Source organism: Leptodactylus fuscus, chromosome 11 (genome assembly GCF_031893055.1).
Source record: "Leptodactylus fuscus isolate aLepFus1 chromosome 11, aLepFus1.hap2, whole genome shotgun sequence".
NCBI classification, from domain to species: Eukaryota; Metazoa; Chordata; class Amphibia; order Anura; family Leptodactylidae; genus Leptodactylus; species Leptodactylus fuscus.
The window spans coordinates 75,383,587-75,406,799 of NC_134275.1; the positions used below are offsets into that span (position 1 = coordinate 75,383,587).

Below are 23,213 nucleotides of genomic sequence, written 5' to 3' on the forward strand. Positions count from 1 at the left end.
TAAATTGGGGCAGATGGAGGGGGGACATGAAACTGGGGACAGAAATGAAGGGGGGACATAATGCAGGGGACAGAGATGGAGGGGGGACATGAAACTGGGGGCAGATGAAGCGTGGAGATGAAACTGGGGGCAGAGATGGAGGGAAGATGAAACTGGGGGTAGATGAAGGATGGCACTTAAACTGGGGGGGGGCATTAAACTGGGGGCAACTGCATGGGGACATTAAACAATTTGGGGTCACTAGAGGAGGAAATTAAACTGTGGGAGTAGCTGGAGGGTGACTTGTCTGCCTATAGTTGCCCTCAGTTTAATGTCAACCTCAAGATAACCCTACAGGTTAATGTCCCCTTCCATCTGCCCGAGTTTAATGCCCCCCTCTAGTTTCCCCAGTTTCATGTCCCGCTCCAGCTGCCATTAATTTATTGTTCACCTCCAACTACCCCCACTGTTTAATGTCCCCCCTCCAGCTGCCCCAATTTCATGTCCATTCTAGTTTCTGCCAGTTTAAACCGGGGCACCAGGAGAAGGACTTAATACTGCGGAGCAGTTGGAAGGGAACATTATAATGTGGGGGCATATAATGTACGGGCGACTGTAGGAGGATTATACTGTGTGGGGGCACCTGAAAAATGGATGAGAATGGGCGGAGTCAGCGTGAAAGTGGGTGGAGCTAAATTTTCCATGGCGCGCAAAGCACGCCGACCATTCTGTCCCTCTTTCTGTTGTTTGAAAGTTGGGAGATATGTTCTATGTTTTGTGATTGGCTGCTATGTGCTGCGATTGCTTGCTATATTCTGTGATTGGCTGCTATATTCTGTGATTGGCTGCTATATTCTGTGATTGGCTGCTATATTCTGTGATTGGCTGCTATATTCTGTGATTGGCTGCTATGTGCTGCGATTGCTTGCTATATTCTGTGATTGGCTGCTATGTGCTGCGATTGCTTGCTATATTCTGTGATTGGCTGCTATATTCTGTGATTGGCTGCTATGTGCTGCGATTGGCTGCTATGTGCTGCGATTGGCTGCTATGTGCCTCGATTGCTTGCTATATTCTGTGATTGGCTGCTATATTCTGCGATTGGCTGCTATGTGCTGCGATTGCTTGCTATATTCTGTGATTGGCTGCTATATTCTGTGATTGGCTGCTATGTGCTGCGATTGGCTGCTATGTGCCTCGATTGCTTGCTATATTCTGTGATTGGCTGCTATATTCTGCGATTGGCTGCTATGTGCTGCGATTGCTTGCTATATTCTGTGATTGGCTGCTATATTCTGTGATTGGCTGCTATGTGCTGCGATTGGCTGCTATGTGCCTCGATTGCTTGCTATATTCTGTGATTGGCTGCTATATTCTGTGATTGGCTGCTATATTCTGTGATTGGCTGCTATATTCTGTGATTGGCTGCTATATTCTGTGATTGGCTGCTATATTCTGTGATTGGCTGCTATGTGCTGCGATTGCTTGCTATATTCTGTGATTGGCTGCTATATTCTGTGATTGGCTGCTATATTCTGTGATTGGCTGCTATGTGCCTCGATTGCTTGCTGTGTGCTGTGATTGGCTGCTATATTCTGTGATTGGCTGCTATATTCTGTGATTGGCTGCTATGTGCCTCGATTGCTTGCTATATTCTGTGATTGGCTGCTATATTCTGTGATTGGCTGCTATATTCTGTGATTGGCTGCTATGTGCCTCGATTGCTTGCTATATTCTGTGATTGGCTGCTATATTCTGTGATTGGCTGCTATATTCTGTGATTGGCTGCTATGTGCTGCGATTGCTTGCTATATTCTGTGATTGGCTGCTATGTTCTGTGATTGGCTGCTATATTCTGTGATTGGCTGCTATATTCTGTGATTGGCTGCTATATTCTGTGATTGGCTGCTATATTCTGTGATTGGCTGCTATATTCTGTGATTGGCTGCTATGTGCTGCGATTGCTTGCTATATTCTGTGATTGGCTGCTATATTCTGTGATTGGCTGCTATATTCTGTGATTGGCTGCTATATTCTGTGATTGGCTGCTATGTGCTGCGATTGCTTGCTATATTCTGTGATTGGCTGCTATGTGCTGCGATTGCTTGCTATATTCTGTGATTGGCTGCTATGTTCTGTGATTGGCTGCTATATTCTGTGATTGGCTGCTATGTGCTGCGATTGCTTGCTATATTCTGTGATTGGCTGCTATGTTCTGTGATTGGCTGCTATATTCTGTGATTGGCTGCTATATTCTGTGATTGGCTGCTATATTCTGTGATTGGCTGCTATATTCTGTGATTGGCTGCTATATTCTGTGATTGGCTGCTATGTGCTGCGATTGCTTGCTATATTCTGTGATTGGCTGCTATGTTCTGTGATTGGCTGCTATATTCTGTGATTGGCTGCTATGTGCTGCGATTGCTTGCTATATTCTGTGATTGGCTGCTATGTTCTGTGATTGGCTGCTATATTCTGTGATTGGCTGCTATATTCTGTGATTGGCTGCTATATTCTGTGATTGGCTGCTATATTCTGTGATTGGCTGCTATATTCTGTGATTGGCTGCTATATTCTGTGATTGGCTGCTATATTCTGTGATTGGCTGCTATGTGCTGCGATTGCTTGCTATATTCTGTGATTGGCTGCTATATTCTGTGATTGGCTGCTATATTCTGTGATTGGCTGCTATGTGCCTCGATTGCTTGCTGTGTGCTGTGATTGGCTGCTATATTCTGTGATTGGCTGCTATATTCTGTGATTGGCTGCTATGTGCCTCGATTGCTTGCTATATTCTGTGATTGGCTGCTATATTCTGTGATTGGCTGCTATATTCTGTGATTGGCTGCTATGTGCCTCGATTGCTTGCTATATTCTGTGATTGGCTGCTATATTCTGTGATTGGCTGCTATATTCTGTGATTGGCTGCTATGTGCTGCGATTGCTTGCTATATTCTGTGATTGGCTGCTATGTTCTGTGATTGGCTGCTATATTCTGTGATTGGCTGCTATATTCTGTGATTGGCTGCTATATTCTGTGATTGGCTGCTATATTCTGTGATTGGCTGCTATATTCTGTGATTGGCTGCTATGTGCTGCGATTGCTTGCTATATTCTGTGATTGGCTGCTATATTCTGTGATTGGCTGCTATATTCTGTGATTGGCTGCTATATTCTGTGATTGGCTGCTATGTGCTGCGATTGCTTGCTATATTCTGTGATTGGCTGCTATGTTCTGTGATTGGCTGCTATATTCTGTGATTGGCTGCTATGTGCTGCGATTGCTTGCTATATTCTGTGATTGGCTGCTATATTCTGTGATTGGCTGCTATATTCTGTGATTGGCTGCTATATTCTGTGATTGGCTGCTATGTGCTGCGATTGCTTGCTATATTCTGTGATTGGCTGCTATATTCTGTGATTGGCTGCTATGTGCTGCGATTGCTTGCTATATTCTGTGATTGGCTGCTATGTTCTGTGATTGGCTGCTATATTCTGTGATTGGCTGCTATGTGCTGCGATTGCTTGCTATATTCTGTGATTGGCTGCTATATTCTGTGATTGGCTGCTATATTCTGTGATTGGCTGCTATATTCTGTGATTGGCTGCTATGTGCCTCGATTGCTTGCTGTGTGCTGTGATTGGCTGCTATGGGCAACTAATACAGTTTTGCTCTTAGACCTTCCCCAATGTATTTGTATTCCTCTGCAATATCTATATATTTTCCTATTAGTTTTTGGGTTTCTTATCCCCCTTCCCCAAACCTGCAGCTGTCGGGGGAAGGTTGATAGTTGTAGTTTGCTATAGCATATGAGCCACAAATGAATGACTTTTGTGCTACTTTTCTTGTGTCTGGCGGGTCTTTTGCTCTTTCTATTTAGAGGACCTAGTTTATGCTAAGTTCCTGTCTACACTAAGCAGATTTATTAGGAATGAACCTGAACAACTCCATTCAATGGCAGTGACTGCAATACTGCGAGTGACCAGCAGAGGGCGCTCCGGGCAAACAAATAACTTGCATCTACGACAGCCGTAAATCCCCGCCCTATATGTAAATGCGCGGCGTTTTCGGGCAGTCCCGCGATATTACGGCCTTGTTGCCATAGTGACCCCAAGCTTCTGCACCGTAGTAAGTTCTGTGACAGGAAGAACAGCCGGGGGTCAGGTGAGGGGCCCTGCCGGGTCTGAGGACGTGCTCAGGGGCGTGAGGGATGGTGACAGAAGGAGCAGAGGCTGAGGGAGGGAGCATGGGCACCGACTTCTTCTCCTGTGACCTTCTCACCTCTTGGGTTACTCATGGTCATCTGTTTGTGAGGCCCAAAGTCATATCACAGTGTCCTCTCCTCAGTCCTGGCAGCGCAAATACTTTTCTTTCACAAGGGCGCACTGGGCGGAGTCATAACTGTAATACATAGAACCGCACTGGGCGGAGCCATAGCTGTAGATAGAAGGACCGCACTGGGCGGAGCCATAGCTGTAGATAGAAGGACCGCACTGGGCGGAGCCATAGCTGTAATACATAGAACCGCACTGGGCGGAGCCATAACTGTAATACATAGAACCGCACTGGGCGGAGCCATAACTGTAATACATAGAACCGCACTGGGCGGAGCCATAGCTGTAGATAGAAGGACCGCACTGGGCGGAGCCATAGCTGTAGATAGAAGGACCGCACTGGGCGGAGCCATAGCTGTAATACATAGAACCGCACTGGGCGGAGCCATAACTGTAATACATAGAACCGCACTGGGCGGAGCCATAACTGTAATACATAGAACCGCACTGGGCGGAGCCATAGCTGTAATACATAGAACCGCACTGGGCGGAGCCATAGCTGTAATACATAGAACCGCACTGGGCGGAGCCATAGCTGTAATACATAGAACCGCACTGGGCGGAGTCATAACTGTAATACATAGAACCGCACTGGGCGGAGCCATCGCCATAGACTGAAGGACCACAAAGGGCGGAGCCATAGCTGTAGATAGAAGGACCGCACTGGGCGGAGCCATAGCTGTAATACATAGAACCGCACTGGGCGGAGCCATCGCCATAGACTGAAGGACCACAAAGGGCGGAGCCATAGCTGTAGATAGAAGGACCGCAGTGGGCGGAGCCATAGCTATAGATAGAAGGACCGCACTGGGCGGAGCCATAGCTGTAGATAGAAGGGCCGCACTGGGCGGAGTCATAACTGTAGATAGAAGGACCGCACTGGGCGGAGCCATAGCTGTAGATAGAAGGACCGCACTGGGCGGAGCCATAGCTGTAGATAGAAGGACCGCACTGGGCGGAGCCATAGCTGTAGATAGAAGGACCGCACTGGGCGGAGCCATAGCTGTAATACATAGAACCGCACTGGGCGGAGTCATAACTGTAATACATAGAACCGCACTGGGCGGAGCCATAGCTGTAATACATAGAACCGCACTGGGCGGAGTCATAACTGTAATACATAGAACCGCACTGGGCGGAGTCATAACTGTAATACATAGAACCGCACTGGGCGGAGCCATAGCTGTAATACATAGAACCGCACTGGGCGGAGTCATAACTGTAATACATAGAACCGCACTGGGCGGAGCCATCGCCATAGACTGAAGGACCACAAAGGGCGGAGCCATAGCTGTAGATAGAAGGACCGCACTGGGCGGAGCCATAGCTATAGATAGAAGGACCGCACTGGGCGGAGCCATAGCTGTAGATAGAAGGACCGCACTGGGCGGAGCCATAGCTGTAGATAGAAGGACCGCACTGGGCGGAGCCATAGCTGTAGATAGAAGGACCGCACTGGGCGGAGCCATAGCTGTAGATAGAAGGACCGCACTGGGCGGAGCCATAGCTGTAGATAGAAGGACCGCACTGGGCGGAGCCATAGCTGTAATACATAGAACCGCACTGGGCGGAGCCATAACTGTAATACATAGAACCGCACTGGGCGGAGCCATAACTGTAATACATAGAACCGCACTGGGCGGAGCCATAGCTGTAGATAGAAGGACCGCACTGGGCGGAGCCATAGCTGTAGATAGAAGGACCGCACTGGGCGGAGCCATAGCTGTAATACATAGAACCGCACTGGGCGGAGCCATAACTGTAATACATAGAACCGCACTGGGCGGAGCCATAACTGTAATACATAGAACCGCACTGGGCGGAGCCATAGCTGTAATACATAGAACCGCACTGGGCGGAGCCATAGCTGTAATACATAGAACCGCACTGGGCGGAGCCATAGCTGTAATACATAGAACCGCACTGGGCGGAGTCATAACTGTAATACATAGAACCGCACTGGGCGGAGCCATCGCCATAGACTGAAGGACCACAAAGGGCGGAGCCATAGCTGTAGATAGAAGGACCGCACTGGGCGGAGCCATAGCTGTAATACATAGAACCGCACTGGGCGGAGCCATCGCCATAGACTGAAGGACCACAAAGGGCGGAGCCATAGCTGTAGATAGAAGGACCGCAGTGGGCGGAGCCATAGCTATAGATAGAAGGACCGCACTGGGCGGAGCCATAGCTGTAGATAGAAGGGCCGCACTGGGCGGAGTCATAACTGTAGATAGAAGGACCGCACTGGGCGGAGCCATAGCTGTAGATAGAAGGACCGCACTGGGCGGAGCCATAGCTGTAGATAGAAGGACCGCACTGGGCGGAGCCATAGCTGTAGATAGAAGGACCGCACTGGGCGGAGCCATAGCTGTAATACATAGAACCGCACTGGGCGGAGTCATAACTGTAATACATAGAACCGCACTGGGCGGAGCCATAGCTGTAATACATAGAACCGCACTGGGCGGAGTCATAACTGTAATACATAGAACCGCACTGGGCGGAGTCATAACTGTAATACATAGAACCGCACTGGGCGGAGCCATAGCTGTAATACATAGAACCGCACTGGGCGGAGTCATAACTGTAATACATAGAACCGCACTGGGCGGAGCCATCGCCATAGACTGAAGGACCACAAAGGGCGGAGCCATAGCTGTAGATAGAAGGACCGCACTGGGCGGAGCCATAGCTATAGATAGAAGGACCGCACTGGGCGGAGCCATAGCTGTAGATAGAAGGACCGCACTGGGCGGAGCCATAGCTGTAGATAGAAGGACCGCACTGGGCGGAGCCATAGCTGTAGATAGAAGGACCGCACTGGGCGGAGCCATAGCTGTAGATAGAAGGACCGCACTGGGCGGAGCCATAGCTGTAGATAGAAGGACCGCACTGGGCGGAGCTGTAGATCGAAGGGCCGCACTGGGCGGAGCCATAGCTGTAGATAGAAGGACCGCACTGGGCGGAGCCATAGCTGTAGATAGAAGGACCGCACTGGGCGGAGCCATAGCTGTAGATAGAAGGACCTCACTGGGCGGAGCCATAGCTGTAGATAGAAGGACCTCACTGGGCGGAGCCATAGCTGTAGATAGAAGGACCGCACTGGGCGGAGCCATAGCTGTAGATAGAAGGACCTCACTGGGCGGAGCCATAGCTGTAAATAGAAGGACCACAGTGGGCGGAGCCATAGCTGTAGATAGAAGGACCGCACTGGGCGGAGCCATAGCTGTAGATAGAAGGACCGCACTGGGCGGAGCCATAGCTGTAGATAGAAGGACCGCACTTGTTGTTTTTTATTATGTTTCAGTAAAGTTCGGTATTTTATACATTTTCATTCTTCTGTGTTTCGCCTTTCTTTTGGGTTTCTAGTTGGTTTGAAGTACTTTATCCGCTTCTAGAGATGGGCCTTATAGCACTCAGACTCTGCTCTTCCATTTTCTAACTAGTTCCTGCTTGTGCGGTTTTTCCATGTATGTTTTATCACTTATGTGTTAGCCAGACAGCAGTTTCTTAGGTTCTGTTTTCCTCAGATCTGGAGATGATGTCTTTATAATAATCCGGGTCCTGGCCTGGAGAGTGTGACGGTCATTATACATCGTCTCATGACTGGGATTGACACGTCGGTATTCATAAGATGACATCATGGCTCTTGTGGGGGAAGTCCATGTCGTTCCCAGCGGTAAGGTCTACAGACAGATCTTTGATGCAGAGGTGAGGACACATTTGTGCTTGGTCACAGTTCATACAGGGAAGATTTCTTTAATGTGAATTAACCCTTTGTCCTGTTATAATGTTCCAGGTGCAGCTTGTCCGCTCCCTGGGAGAGGCGCGGGCTAGGGGGGCCCAGCATGAAGTAGGATTGGATAGTGGAAAGATTCCCCTTATCCGGGATGAGGACACCCATTCTGCTGGACTGTTATCTCCTCGCCAGCGCCGGTGGGTGGACAGCATGCCTTATGATGGCTTCACTGAGAACCCGGCTGTATACAGGTGAGTATACAGTATAATGTGTGTATACAGAGCAGTGTATTGTATGGTGTTACCTGTGTATACAGGTGAGTACACAATCTGTATATACAGTCCTATGAAAAAGTTTGGGCACCCCTATTAATCTTAATCATTTTTAGTTCTAAATATTTTGGTATTTGCAACAGCCATTTCAGTTTGATATATCTAATAACTGATGGACACAGTAATATTTCAGGATTGAAATGAGGTTTATTGTACTAACAGAAAATGCGCAATATGCATTAAACCAAAATTTGACCGGTGCAAAAGTATGGGCACCTCAACAGAAAAGTGACATTAATATTTAGTAGATCCTCCTTTTGCAAAGATAACAGCCTCTAGTCGCTTCCTGTAGCTTTTAATCAGTTCCTGGATCCTGGATAAAGGTATTTTGGACAAACAATTGAAGTTCAGTTAAGTTAGATGGTCGCCGAGCATGGACAGCCCGCTTCAAATCATCCCACAGATGTTCAATGATATTCAGGTCTGGGGACTGGGATGGCCATTCCAGAACATTGTAATTGTTCCTCTGCATGAATGCCTGAGGATTTGGAGCGGTGTTTTGGATCATTGTCTTGCTGAAATATCCATCCCCGGCGTAACTTCAACTTCGTCACTGATTCTTGAACATTATTCTCAAGAATCTGCTGATGCTGAGTGGAATCCATGCGACTCTCAACTTTAACAAGATTCCCGGTGCCGGCATTGGCCACACAGCCCCAAAGCATGATGGAACCTCCACCAAATTTTACAGTGGGTAGCAAGTGTTTTTCTTGGAATGCTGTTTCTTTTTGGACGCCATGCATAACGCCTTTTTTTATAACCAAACAACTCAATTTTTGTTTCCAAAATTAAGCTGCCTTGTCCAAATGTGCTTTTTCATACCTCAGGCAACTCTATTTGTGGCGTACGTGCAGAAACGGCTTCTTTCTCATCACTCTCCCATACAGCTTCTATTTGTGCAAAGTGCGCTGTATAGTTGACCGATGCACAGTGACACCATCTGCAGCAAGATGATGCTGCAGCTCTTTGGAGGTGGTCTGTGGATTGTCCTTGACTGTTCTCACCATTCTTCTTCTCTGCCTTTCTGATATTTTTCTTGGCCTGCCACTTCTGGGCTTAACAAGAACTGTCCCTGTGGTCTTCCATTTCCTTACTATGTTCCTCACAGTGGAAACTGACAGGTTAAATCTCTGAGACAACTTTTTGTATCCTTCCCCTGAACAACTATGTTGAACAATCTTTGTTTTCAGATCATTTGAGAGTTGTTTTGAGTAGCCCATGATGCCACTCTTCAGAGGAGATTCAAATAGGAGATCAACTTGCAATTGGCCACCTTAAATACCTTTTCTTATGATTGGATACACCTGGCTATGAAATTCAAAGCTCACTGAGGTTACAAAACCAATTTTGTGCTTCAGTAAGTCAGTAAAAAGTAGTTAGGGGAATTCAAATCAATAAAATGATAAGGGTGCCCATACTTTTGCATCGGTCAAATTTTGGTTTAATGCATATTGCACATTTTCTGTTAGTACAATAAACCTCATTTCAATCCTGAAATATTACTGTGTCCATCAGTTATTAGATATATCAAACTGAAATGGCTGTTATAAACACCAAAATATTTAGAACTAAAAATGATTAAGATTAATAGGGGTGCCCAAACTTTTTCATAGGACTGTATAGGGGAGTATATACTGTGCGTATACAGTAGAGTATATTGTATGGTCTTACCTGTATATAGAGGTGAGTATGTAATCTGTAACTGCAGGTGTGTATACAGTATATAGCGTGTGTATACAATTGTTCTCCGATCTACAATTTCTCTTTTAGGGACAAGGCTGCAGCAGCTCTGAAGAAAACTCAGGAAAGTGAAGATTTTGCTGCAGCTCTAGAAGTGAGAGGACTCTGTGATGTCATTGGTAATGCACTACAGTCCGGTCATACATATTGGTGATATTCTGTATTTTTTCAAGTTCAAACCTTGCTGAAAAGTTCCTGCATCTTAAAGTCCAAAGTCAGGGGGTTCAGCAGTGTCAGATGAGTCCGAGCTCTGAGGCGGCACACCTCTCCCTTCCAGTCTTTGAGATCTGTGCAGGGCAGGTGAGAGGTTGGTGCAGCTGGCAGACCACGGGCTGAGCAGATACTGCAAATACCTACTGTCTGGATCCCTGTCTCCATACTGACAGAGGTCGTAAGAAACATTCAGCATCAACACAGCAGCAGAAGGGATCGGTAAGCATCCCTACTCCCTGCACAGGAATAATGTGTACTGATCCCTACTGCTAAAAGTAGAACAGTCGGAAGGTGTTTCTTTGTGGGGGATCATTAGACAGATAGAGATATATGGGAATGCTAACATATATATAGTATTGTTCCCATTATATTATGTGGACACTAGTGGGAAATTATACTAGGGAGGTGTACATTACCTTTAAATAAATAAATGCTGAATTCCAGATAGTCATCAATATCCATAACCTAGTCACTCTAGTTAAAGGGGTTGTCTGAGACCCATAGTATGAATACTGATGACATATCCATAGAGTAGATCCAGACCCCGCACCGATTAGCTGATTTGGCTGCCAGAAGCCATATACAAGGTATATACGACCAAAAGCGGCTCTGCTTCTATAGAAGTGAATGGGAGTAGAACTGGAGTTTCCTGGTGCCAACGCTACAGTGTACAGAACTGGCAGCTGTATACAGTGTGTGGAGACACACACTATAGTGGTGGCGCAGGGAACTACAGCTCTGCCCCCATTCACTTCTATAGGAGCAGAGCTGCTTCTGGCTATATACCTTGTATACAGCCTTCAGGATCTGAATCAGCTGATCAGTGCAGGATCCGGGTGTCAGATCCCCACTGATCTGATTCTGTTGACTTATCCTGTGGATAGTTTACCTGTATCATTTCCCATGGGTCTTGGACAACCACTTTAGGTTCATTTTCCATGTATTTTAGTTCCTGAGAAGACAGACAGTGACATCCTGCAGCGGATCACCTTCAATAGACAGGAGCGACATGATGCTGCCGTGTCCGCCTTGCAGAAGGAATTGGCGGATATTAGTAAGGTGGGGGTGAGGCTCCTGCCAGTGCTTCTTATACTGGAGACGGTTCTGTCCCATCATCTTTTATTTCTTTGCTACTAGGAAATGGAGATCTTGGTTATTGAGGATGGAAAGAGTCTCCAGTGGAAGATCTGTGAATCTGATAGGAAGACTGACCTGTTATTTCAGAAGTATGAAGACAGGGCTGACAAAGCAAACTTCACAATGACTGTAAGTGGCTGCAAGACATAGACATGAGGTTCTGTTCTGATAAACGGCTTCATCTTATCCTTGGGCTGCATTCACACTGTGTTTGCAGTATTTAGCATATGAACCAGGAAAGATTCTAGGACATACATCTGTAAGGCATAAAGTAAGAATGCTTTCAGAAATAGGGGTTAATGGTTTATTTTTGTAAATGTAAATCCCATCAATATCTGGTGTGACATTTGCCCTTTGGAGGAGGAGTCCTGGAAGTGATGACATCGCCCCCACAGATATAACCCTGATCTCAACATCATCCAGTCTGTCTGGGGTGATGTGAAGAGACAGAAGGATTGGAGCGAGCCTACATCCACAGAAGATCTTTGCATATTTCTCCAAGATGGTGGCGGGATCATGATTGTGTTTTTCTCCCCACAGGCTCTGCATGAACTCTGGGCTCAGGTGGGACAGGAGTCCAGTCACAGGAGACAGCACATAAGGGACACAGAGAGGGTTATGCTGGAAGTGGAGGAAAAACGTGCAGATCGGGTAGGTCGGGATAGACTAAGGAAGGGCTGTGGTAGACCTGAAATCTATCAAATAACCAATCCGGCTAAAACTCACAAGACTTTTGACTAACATAACTAAAGAACAGCCCAAAACTTGAGGCATCTTCAGCAGATTGTGGATGTCTTGGCTACATGGTTTATGGCATCTCTTTGGGCAACATAGGCTTGTACAATAACAGAACATTCTCTCACTTAGGTATGTCTATGTAAAGGCCCATTGTTGTAAGGTTACATTCACATTGTGCTTTGTAATGTAGGTTTGGGATATATGTAGGGAAGGCCCCAGTAAACATATCCATAGGCCCCCATTTACTCATCAGTGGCTGAAAATATACACTGCTCAAAAAAATAAAGGGAACACTGAAATAACACATCCTAGATCTGAATGAAATATTTGTATATCGGTATACACATATATCGGTATACATCATTATAATTCTGTATTAAATATCATACTGAAAAAATTATATACCATGCATAACATAACATGGGGTCTATGAATGACACATGCCACTAAAGGCTTATACTGAGGGATTTGTTGGATGTATACCATATGAATATATATATACAATATGCATGCGACCACCAATGAGCACACTATTATACTGTACAGTCATGTTCATTGGCAGGTTAAGTTTCAGCCACATGTGACTACCTCTACATGGGCAGGCACCCTAATACTGCTGCTTATATATACCAGGACAGATAAACTAAAACTATCTAAGTTTTGGACAGTGCAAAGTTAGAGCGCATTCACATGACTTAGTTTCAGCCGTGTGTTGGCTGGATTGACTGGCCTGCACCTTATGCCAAGAGAGGGACTCCTATCAGTATAGTTATCTATGATTGTAGGATTCCCTGCCTCCCACTGGTACACTGTAGTTAATATAGTACAGCACAGTATGCAGGGACTCCTTACAGTATAGTTATCTATGATTGTAGGATTCTCTGCCTCCCACTGGTATACTGTAGTTAATATAGTACAGGACAGTATGCACGGACTCCTTACAGTATAGTTGCCTATGATTGTAGGATTCCCTGCCTCCCACTGGTATACTGTAGTTAATATAGTACAGGACAGTATGCAGGGACTCCTTACAGTATAGTTATATATGATTGTAGGATTCCCTGCCTCCCACTGATATACTATAATGAATATAGTACAGGACAGTATGCAGGGACTCCTTACAGTATAGTTATCTATGATTGTAGGATTCCCTGCCTCCCACTGATATACTGTAGTGAATATAGTACAGGACAGTATGCAGGGACTCCTTACAGTATAGTTGTCTCTGATTGTAGGATTCCCTGCCTCTCAGTGATATACTGTAGTGAGTATAGTACAGGACAGTATGCAGGGACTCCTTACAGTATAGTTATCTATGATTGTAGGATTCTCTGCCTCCCGCTGATATACTGTAGTGAATATAGTACAGGACAGTATGCAGGGACTCCTTACAGTATAGTTATCTATGATTGTAGGATTCCCTGCCTCCCGCTGATATACTGTAGTGAATATAGTACAGGACAGTAGGCAGGGACTCCTTACAGTATAGTTATCTATGATTGTAGGATTCCCTGCCTCCCACTGATATACTGTAGTGAATATAGTACAGGACAGTAGGCAGTGACTCCTTACAGTATAGTTATCTATGATTGTAGGATTCCCTGCCTCCCACTGATATACTGTAGTGAATATAGTACAGGACAGTATGCAGGGACTCCTTACAGTATAGTTGTCTATGATTGTAGGATTCCCTGCCTCTCAGTGATATACTGTAGTTAATATAGTACAGGAAAGTATTCAGGAACACCTATCAGCATAGATAATTATAAAACTTTGAGTCCGTCTCCCGGCATAAGATGCAAGCTGGTAAATTTGACCAACACATGGACTGAGTTTCATGACTGAAACCCGATCATATGAATGTGCCCATAGCCTTGACAGTAGTCTTGGACTGCACCAGATTTTCCAAAGTGTCTGACGCTGTTTGATAATCTGGCGCACTCTCACGCTGTCTAGTCTAGCCTTGCTCCACTTATTAGTTGGCTTAGTTTACAACAGAATTGTGACATGAAAAATTTGGTGTAACAGCTTAAATTTTGGTGCAATTTCTGCCTCAAAATTTAACACAATAAGTGTCTAATACACATAGAAGGTGAAGTGTAAAGCATGTCGCCGGTTTTGGGCACAAACTACTCCAGATTGATGCTTTCCTTTCCGCTTTCACCCTAATAAACACGTTTTTTTATTGTAGATTGCGGAAGTCCTGAGGAAGTACACGACACTCTTGAAAGATATTTGCTTTCTGATGCCATCTGATGTGCATAGATTTATAAATAATGAGGCCATGGTAAGTCATACTGAAGCTTCTAAGGCTGTATTCACATATGGGATATCTTCCCAGAAATGTATGTGGCTAAAATATCAGTTCTATCAGTTCGGCATCAAGCACATGGATTTTTGCAAGGTACGTTCAGATTAATGGGACTGTTGCAAACATTTATACCCAGTGGGAACATAACCTAAAGGCTGTGTCAGGAACGCCAGCAGTCCGTAAGACCTGTGTACTGTATCACTTGCAGTCATTGCATAAATCCACAACCCCTGCATTTAGCTCCTTGTCAGTAGGATACCTGAGCCCTCACCCTCCAGTCCCATCCATGCACAATTTTCTATAGCATATATGGATTATATTGTTTCCTGCTTGTATCCTCACTCTCTTAGATGATAAATCAGGCCATATTAGCCAACCACCGAGCTATTGCCAAGCTTTCCCTTAATCTAATGGAAGCCGAATTGAAGAGAGAGGGATTGCAGCGCCTCCGGTGGCAGGATCTGATAAAGGCTTGGAGATGCTATCAAAGAGAAGTGATAATTCAGGAATTCAGGTGAATTGTATAGATTTGCTACATGAAATACGGGTTATTTATTCCAAGACCTGGTGTATAACCTTGTTATATGTCCCACAGAGACTTTGTAGAACGTGAAATAGATGAAATCCCAGGAAGAGTGAAAACAGAAGCGGATTTGCTGATGGGTTTGTACAAACCTCTGAATGAAGAGAGGCTCCAGCTTATGTGCTCAGTCAGGTATCAGAAGACTAGAGGGGCCGATAACCTCACTAACAGGGATCTATGCGTTTTGTAATACTACAAGGCTAGAACATGACCAGGAGAGGCAGCTAATACTCTTACCATATGCCAGGAGTTAAAGGGTTATTCCAGTCACATCATTTTATCCCCTGCCCACAATAGGGAGCCTACAGAATCAGCAAGTAACTTGCTGTGAGCAGAATACCCCTTCAAGGGACGTCAGACCTTTTTTTTTTCCCTGGATGTTCATCAGCCTTGCTTAGAATTGGTCTACAGACATATCATGTGATTATAAAACAGGAGAACCCCTTTAATGTATTCTCTCTATATATTATCTACGGCAATGATTCATCTCACCATAAGTTTACTTTCACAGTGGTTTTGTCCCTCCAACTTGCACTAAGACAGCAGTGGTTCAGTGGCGCGATTCACTCCTAGCCCTAAACACGCAGATAGGTAAGTGGCATGACTGTGACTTGTACACTGATTTACTGGTCTTAGATCAGAAGGTTCAAAGATTAGATCACCTCACAGACCCTGAAATGTTGAATGCAATTTTATGGGTTGTTGTCACAAGTTGCCCCAAAGGAGTTATTTGGTTTCTATTATTTATGGTTTATCAATAGGCTAGCCCATCATTAGATCTTTGCGGGGTCCTGGGTGTATGGGAATGTTTACATTTGAGGAGCCGCGCTGTTCACTCGCTCTACAAACTATAGCAGCATCTCATTGATGTCTATGGGACAGCGCAGCAGTACCTACACCTGCTGCTACAGTTTTTATGGCGAGTAAGCGGCATGCCTCCTGGGATGTATACACTGTCTTGATACAGTTTATTGACACCTGCAGATCTAATATCAATTGCCTATCCTAAGGATAACCATCAATAGTAGAAACTGGATAATCCCTTTAATCCTGTAGGTCATGTGACAGGTTTACAAATGTATGAGAACATATTAACCATTTTTCTTCCCCCATTCAGACAATGTAAGTTCACAATTCTTAGACAAACTCCGTAACATTCAAGATGATGTGATCCGAAGATGTATAAGAGAGTCAGAGAAGAGTAAGGTAAGTGTTTCACTGTGGTCGCAGTTGGGGTATGTAACAGGTATCTCACCACCTGCAAATCCTCACCAAACAGAATTAAAAATGTTGTGGTTATGCAAAAAAATACAACTTTTTATGCCAGAAAACTAGCATACAAGCCATAATAACACTAATCTGAGCACAGTAAATCTGTATGAAGGGAGCTCCCCCTAGTGACTGCTATAGATAACCACTATCATGGTGTCATAATAATCAGGGGAAGGTGTTGTGTCCTATGACCCTAGGCCTCATAGCTGTTGTCTGCCCTGTATCTCTCGTAACTACTTCACTGTCTGTCATATGAGAGATGGATTATTATTTAGGATTTGTGTTTTATTCCAGGCACAGTTAATAGAGCTGAACATCTACAGTCATGAAGACGCCGAGGTTATTCTGACCAAGGAAAGATCCCCATTTATTGATCACTTCAAGGAGGAGTCTGAGAAAACCCATCAGATGTACAGTGTAAGTGTCCTGGCGTCAGTCCATATAACATCGACCGTTCTGCCTTGCGGCCTCGGATTTCAACATTCTCCTGTTTTCATTTCAGGATTCTCTAGAATCTGTATCACAGGCAATGGCCGCACATATCAACAAATTGTTTAAATTTGCCAAAAAATCAGCTCACCTATGGGAAATCCTGCAAACTGGACTTGCCAGACAAGAAGAGACCCTGCAAAACAATATAGACAGCTGTCGTCAGAAGCACGAGGCAGAAAACCAGGTGTGGACACTCCCCTAGTACTAAACCTCCCAGGCTACTACTTTTACATTTACATTACTTCTACATTTTTTTTTTTATTGTGCAGCTTTTCACTTTTACATTCACTTTTTGTGTTTGACACTTTAAGAAAGGCCACTTTATATTAGATCTGTGCGGGTCCGACAGCTGAGACCCCGCAGATCAGCTGTTGCAGGGCTGGGCTTACATCCCAACTACGCTTCTAGTTCGCCATATACATTTTACATACAGTCCAGAGTTGCCGGACTACACATTTTTCTATATGATATACATTTTAATGGTGAGTTTAGGTTCGGCAATGCTGTCTCATAGACTTCAGTGGGCAATGTTGCAATTCCTAAAGCCACTCCTAGACTTTATTTGGATAGTGAGCTGTGCTGGTGAACAGTACCTGCTCTAGTACAGCTGATCTGCGGAGGTCCTGGTTCTCAGATCCAATATTAATAAACTATTCTAATGATAAGCCATCAATAATAGAAAGTAGATATCTCCTATAACTTTTTTTTTACATGCAACAAACTAAAGATCCATTGTAATATTTTTTATTTTTTTTAAGGCAAAGGAAGCAGATCTGGACATAATTCTGGACAAACTGCGGCAAGAGAGCACAGCGGAACAGCTGCGTGTGTGTATGGGAAGGGTGCAGGCGGCTCTACAGGATATCAAGTCTGGGTGGGTGCTGTGTCTGGCCTGTATGCATGAATGCTATGGTTCCTCAGGTATGGAAGGTCTGCTAGAGAGCTGCACTAGGGGGTCGCTGTGGATGGGGTCAGTGAGATCCACCAATGTTATGTGACAAAACTGAAGCATCAAGTTGGAAGCCTATTATAGGGAAAGTTGTTTCTGGTCAGACATATCCACTGCAGGGTATGTGTAGTGTTACATGACAGTGAGTGTCATCCGTATGATATATAGGACAGATCCTTGTTATGTTCCAGCTTGTTATGTCCCAGCTTGTTATGTCCATGTTCTCTATTAGAACATATAGATGGGAGTTTTCTTTATGAGACAGATCTATTAAAACATTACAAAGGAAATCTTGTGTTGTTATAGTGCTTACATATTCCTCAGAGATGTACACAAGCAGTTATCACAACAATGTAATCCAGAAATGTCCAAAGGCAATGACTTGGGGCCAACCAGTCACAAAAGTCACAGTTATGTACATCTATATAGTCTATGATGTCTCCATATTACTGTCAAAGGGGGGGTTGGGACTTTAATATTGATGTCCTTTCCTTAGGATAGGTTATCAATATTAGATCTGTTGGCGGTCTTTCTCTTGGCATCCCCAACAATCAGCTGTTTGGAGGGGTGAATGCTGCAACCTTTCGGCTTTCAGATATTGCACCATGCGTTATGTAGTGGTTGCTACTGGTACTGCACACAATATATATGGCCTGGTAAACAATGCTGAGGCTGTAGCTCCTTTAAGCAGCTGATTATGGCGGAGAGTTGGGCCCTCAACGTTCTGATACTGATGACTCCTCTTAAGGATAGGCCATAAATATGAAATGTGTTTCCTTCACTGGACAGATACAAGAAATGTCATCAGGATCAAGTCCATATCATTGAATCATATCCTGCCTTGGTGCTGAGTGAATTATTGGCGTACAGTGCGGCACTGAGCAAGTTCTTTCATGTAAAAGAAATATATGGAAAGGTATGGTCGTCAATTTGGAAACCCAGGCTCAACTACAAGTACAAGTCACCTATTATCTGAGCCTGACCCAATATGATGACATTGATTCGTTCCATTTTATTTTGTTCTCAAAGGACTTGCCTTCAAATACGGGAGCGCCTGACAGTGTACCAGTCATAAGCCCTGACCCTGTATCCAGTAACCCTACAATGACTCCATATGAAGATATGCCTGTAGGTAAACTTGTAGAGACCTCACACCCTGCAGACACGGCTGAGCTCTCCCAGGATGACACTATACAGGATGCAGGTGCCATTATTCTCCAGTCCCCTAATATAGAGACCACAGGGGATAGCCATGGAGGGAATGCAGTGGTTGCACATAATGAGGACTCCTCACAGCGGATCCATGAAGATACCTCTGAAGACAGTCTGGTATCCGAGCCACGAGAGGCTTCTGAAAGAATAGAGACAGCACAGCCTGAGGTGAGGAGATGGAATCTGATGCACATTATGCAGGTTTATTCATGAATTAAGGGTCATTGATCTAATGAATAAATGATTCTTTGTCCTTTTTAGAATAGGTCATCCATAGAGGACACCCCTGTGATAAGTGAAACATTCACAACCACCAGACAGAATACCTACACGGTCCTAAAGAAGAAAGACGTGAAGCCCACATTCTCCATGGAGGGTCAGCTGGATGGCGTGTTCTTCACGGAGGCCATTCTACAGGACGAGAGCCCTTTAAATCTGGAACAAGTTGTTCCATCAGATGAGATGATCACAGAACTTATAAGAAGGTCTGTGCAGGCTATCAGGAGATTTCTCATTTACTAGACTGTTATTAGCAGAGTCTTAATGACCTTCTCTGTTTTAGTCTCCGTCTGCAGTTCTTTGAGCATCTGGAAGACTTTTTTGATGAAACCGTCTCCAATTCACAAAGTATAGTCCTGGCCAAGAACGAAGAGCTGCAGTCTGAGTTGGACCTACGCTATCACCTGCACCAGCCTCGAAGCCAGCGCATAAAGATGGACGTACACAATGTTAGAGCAGGTGCAACCCAAATCGCTCTCCTGTTTCTAAATTCTGCCGTGTCCAAATGTTTCCTCCTTCCTGTGCGGCTCTCTGATACTGCTCTTCCTACAAAGAGGTGCTGCAGGGATATAGGAAATGGCCACCTTTACAACCATATTTATGAAATGCATCTAACTTATCAGAATAAATCTACAGATGTACAGACTGCAGATAACTCCTGTAAGACTGATCTTCACCGTAATCTTACAGAAAGTTTGTTAGCAAAATGTAGGGGACAGAAAGAAGGGAGTGAGACAGCAAGGTCACGTGACCGGATTTGTCTGTAATACTTAAAATACTTTCTGGCCCTCAGATGGTTTTTCTGTATTGATACCTGGATGCTGCACCAATCAGCTGATTTGGCCATGTGCCGGTGCTGGAAGCTACTACACGGGACAAACCAGGTAGAGCTGCAGCTCCATCTTCTGTAAGGTGGTGACACCACAGTACTGCAGCTCTGCACCTCTTACTTGAGAAGGAGTAGAGAAGTGTTTGGCCCCATCCTGAGCAGTAGCTTCTGTTGTCAAGACACCAATGGATCAGCTGAACAGTGTGGGGTCCAGGTGTTGGACCAACCCCAACCTCAGATACAGATGTCTTATCCTGTATAAATAACATTGATGGGGTTGGAAAAAAAACAATTATCACCTTTGTCTGATCACTTGTCTTCCCACCCTGACCGATCATGAGAATAGGGGTAGTAGTCCTGTAGCAAAACCGTAGTCACACATCACAAGTCTAACCTTATAAAGCTGAGTATAAGAGCATCCTAGTAGCAGGCGCTGAGGAAAATAAATAGCAGGTGCCTTACATATCATTTGTGATCTCATAACTGGGCAATCGCTTTAGCCCTTCTATTCTATGGTGATCGTTTCCAATTTTGTAAAACTTAGTTCATGAAAGTGAACAAAGCCATATACCAAATATGACCACTAGATGGCAGTAGAAGCTTTTACAATCTCCAATAATACTACCAACCAGTAATTTAGGTGAGTACAGTGATTTCGGGAAGATGCCATCATTGTTGTGTCAATGATGTATTGTGTGGCGAGAATATCAAGATGTCATCTTTACAGGATTTAATTGGAATAGGGACAGTGTAACGTAGGGAGCACAGAGCTTCCATTTTGTCTTGCATCAGGATGGTTGAGCAAAGTAGAAAAACGCCTGCATGGAGTTTACTTACATAGGTGATCTCTGGGTCCGGCACACAACATACTCTGGTATTAACTGTACACACTAATGTATATATCTGATATAAGGAAATTAACTTTTGAGGCCTCCAGGCAAGTGACTGGTGTGAGCAATTACAGTCTGTGTATGTGTCTGCTGCACATGTTGGTGCTACAGATAAAGTAATGGGGGAAATAAACTGTATTTTTAATATCATGTCCACCTTACTGTTCTAGCTGAGCTGCGCCTGCACTCGGAGCGTGTGGACCGTCACTGTGAGGGGGTGACCCAAGCCCTGTCCGACCTGAAGGAAGAAAGCATTGTACTCATTGAGAAGATGAAAGAAGATACGCAAAACTTCCGCAGTAAAATCAGCGGCATGGAAACAACATTTCTGAACAGCAGGAAATCTGACAAGTGAGGCCTTGTGTATTCTGTGTAGTGAGGTGCGAGGCTGCAACGTGGAGGTTAATATAGAGAACACAGAATGGAGGAGAAGGAAGTGATTTCATAACATGACCATGGAAGCGTCTGGTCTTAGTCTGGGGATGGTAGTCCGCCAGAAATATAAACCCTCCTTTCACTATTATTTAGACAGACAAGTAGAAATGCCAGCCACATCCTCACTGCTTATTATGGGATTTTCTTCTGTCGTCCCAGATCTAGTCCCTGTTCACACTTTTTCATTTCAGACTAGTCACCCTCTGCAACTCCCTCCCTTCCATCTTGGACAGTCACATTAGCGGAGTGCAGACGGCCATGAGGAACTACCGGCAACACGTGGAGGAGATGCTGGGAAAATTGTGCGACACCAACTCAGATTTCATCAAGTCATTCCGGTAAGTATTCTGCGATCCATGTCCCACAGATCTGCAGTAATATTACAGTCAGGTCTTAGCGGGTCTGAATTAAATCTTCCATCAGGTTGTTTTCAGAAGGAGGAAACTTTTCTCCAGAAGAGATCGAGACACTTCGCAAGAGACTGCATAAAGCGTCAGCTACCATTGCAGCATTTGAAGGCTCCATCATGGTGGATTTGGAAGGACTGGAATCTCGATGCTTAGAGCAGGTAGGGCTGGGCTTATTGGGGGACTCATTTGTTGTTTGCCAGAACATGGCCGCCCTGTATCCAGTGTATACACCATCAGGACTTCCCTCACAACTATCACTCTGCTTTCTTATTTATTTAGGCTGTATCAACCAAAATGAATAATATTTTTGTGCCATTTGGGTTAATAGTATGGCGGACATGTCCCTATACTCTGCCACATGAATATTATTCCCTAGGGGTAACTGTATGATTGGTGAGGGTACTGCTGCAAGGAACCTCACTGATCAGTAGGAGGGGGGGGGGGGGGGTCCTCAGACTCCTTGTTTAAATGGAATGTCAGTCGTGTACATCCAGTTTGCTCTCTATGGGACTGCCATTGAGAAGCAGAGTACTGCACTTGGATCCATAGAGATGAATGGAGGGGCAGAAAGCACGTGTCCCCCACTACTCCATTCTAATGGAGGGACTGGGGCCCATGGGGGGGTGGTCCGACAGCTGGAAACAAAGGATGACTCACTAGTTGGAGACTATAAGAAGTGAAGTGACTACCCGATGCGAGTCTCTGCCCCACTATTTGCCCACATTATTTTATGTTCATGCCCCCCAGTGCCTCCATACTGTCTTCCTATCACAGATGCATTAAAGACTATGGTTCCCTCCACTTAGTCCACAGAAGTTGTGAAGAAGTCTGAAGAAAAATTCCTTGGTATAACTACAGACATGATTTTTCTTGAGAATATTCAGAAACTACTGACAAACCTGCAGGTGAAGATTAAAGCTCTGGTAAGTGCGCGGTCACACAATGCACAGATGTGAGAAAATCTTTCTGTATTAAAGGGATGTCCATGTCTAGACCACTACTGCCCCCTATGTACAAAGCCTTGAATCAGAGAATGATCTAGATCAGGGGTAGGGAACCTTTGGCTCTCCAGCTGCTGTGAAACTACAACTCCCAACATGCTCCATTCACTTCCATGGGAGTTCCACGAACAGCAGAGCAAGTGTGCATGCTGGGAGTTGTAGTTTTGCAACAGCTGGAGAGCCATACGTTCCCTACCCCTGATCTAGATGATTTTCTTCTACTTATCTATAGGTTGCAGACAGTAATTCTCAGTCTCAGCAGATCAACTCTGACCTAGACCAGCTGCAGATGAAGACGGACGCCTGCGCCTGGCCAAACATTGATAAAGAGGTA

General features: G+C 44.9%; 1 protein-coding gene across 2 annotated transcripts in view; it reads left to right on the forward strand.

Annotated features, from left to right (window-relative positions):
- The first annotated feature begins 4,090 nt into the window (after window positions 1-4,090).
- Window positions 4,091-23,213, forward strand: part of CCDC180 (coiled-coil domain containing 180) — a 28,636-nt gene continuing 9,513 nt past the window's right edge. For both annotated transcript variants that reach the window (XM_075259066.1, XM_075259067.1), the window contains exons 1-24: window positions 4,091-4,144; window positions 7,848-8,028; window positions 8,117-8,307; window positions 10,159-10,247; window positions 11,291-11,400; window positions 11,479-11,607; window positions 12,019-12,129; window positions 14,408-14,503; window positions 14,878-15,041; window positions 15,123-15,242; window positions 15,622-15,701; window positions 16,228-16,316; window positions 16,677-16,799; window positions 16,885-17,058; window positions 17,633-17,748; window positions 18,613-18,739; window positions 18,853-19,203; window positions 19,297-19,520; window positions 19,598-19,773; window positions 21,204-21,384; window positions 21,660-21,806; window positions 21,892-22,036; window positions 22,685-22,801; window positions 23,112-23,210. In XM_075259066.1, the coding sequence (XP_075115167.1) occupies window positions 7,960-8,028; window positions 8,117-8,307; window positions 10,159-10,247; window positions 11,291-11,400; window positions 11,479-11,607; window positions 12,019-12,129; window positions 14,408-14,503; window positions 14,878-15,041; window positions 15,123-15,242; window positions 15,622-15,701; window positions 16,228-16,316; window positions 16,677-16,799; window positions 16,885-17,058; window positions 17,633-17,748; window positions 18,613-18,739; window positions 18,853-19,203; window positions 19,297-19,520; window positions 19,598-19,773; window positions 21,204-21,384; window positions 21,660-21,806; window positions 21,892-22,036; window positions 22,685-22,801; window positions 23,112-23,210 (3,228 nt within the window). In that variant the 5' untranslated portion in view covers window positions 4,091-4,144; window positions 7,848-7,959. The remainder of the gene's footprint in view (window positions 4,145-7,847; window positions 8,029-8,116; window positions 8,308-10,158; window positions 10,248-11,290; window positions 11,401-11,478; window positions 11,608-12,018; window positions 12,130-14,407; window positions 14,504-14,877; window positions 15,042-15,122; window positions 15,243-15,621; window positions 15,702-16,227; window positions 16,317-16,676; window positions 16,800-16,884; window positions 17,059-17,632; window positions 17,749-18,612; window positions 18,740-18,852; window positions 19,204-19,296; window positions 19,521-19,597; window positions 19,774-21,203; window positions 21,385-21,659; window positions 21,807-21,891; window positions 22,037-22,684; window positions 22,802-23,111; window positions 23,211-23,213) is intronic.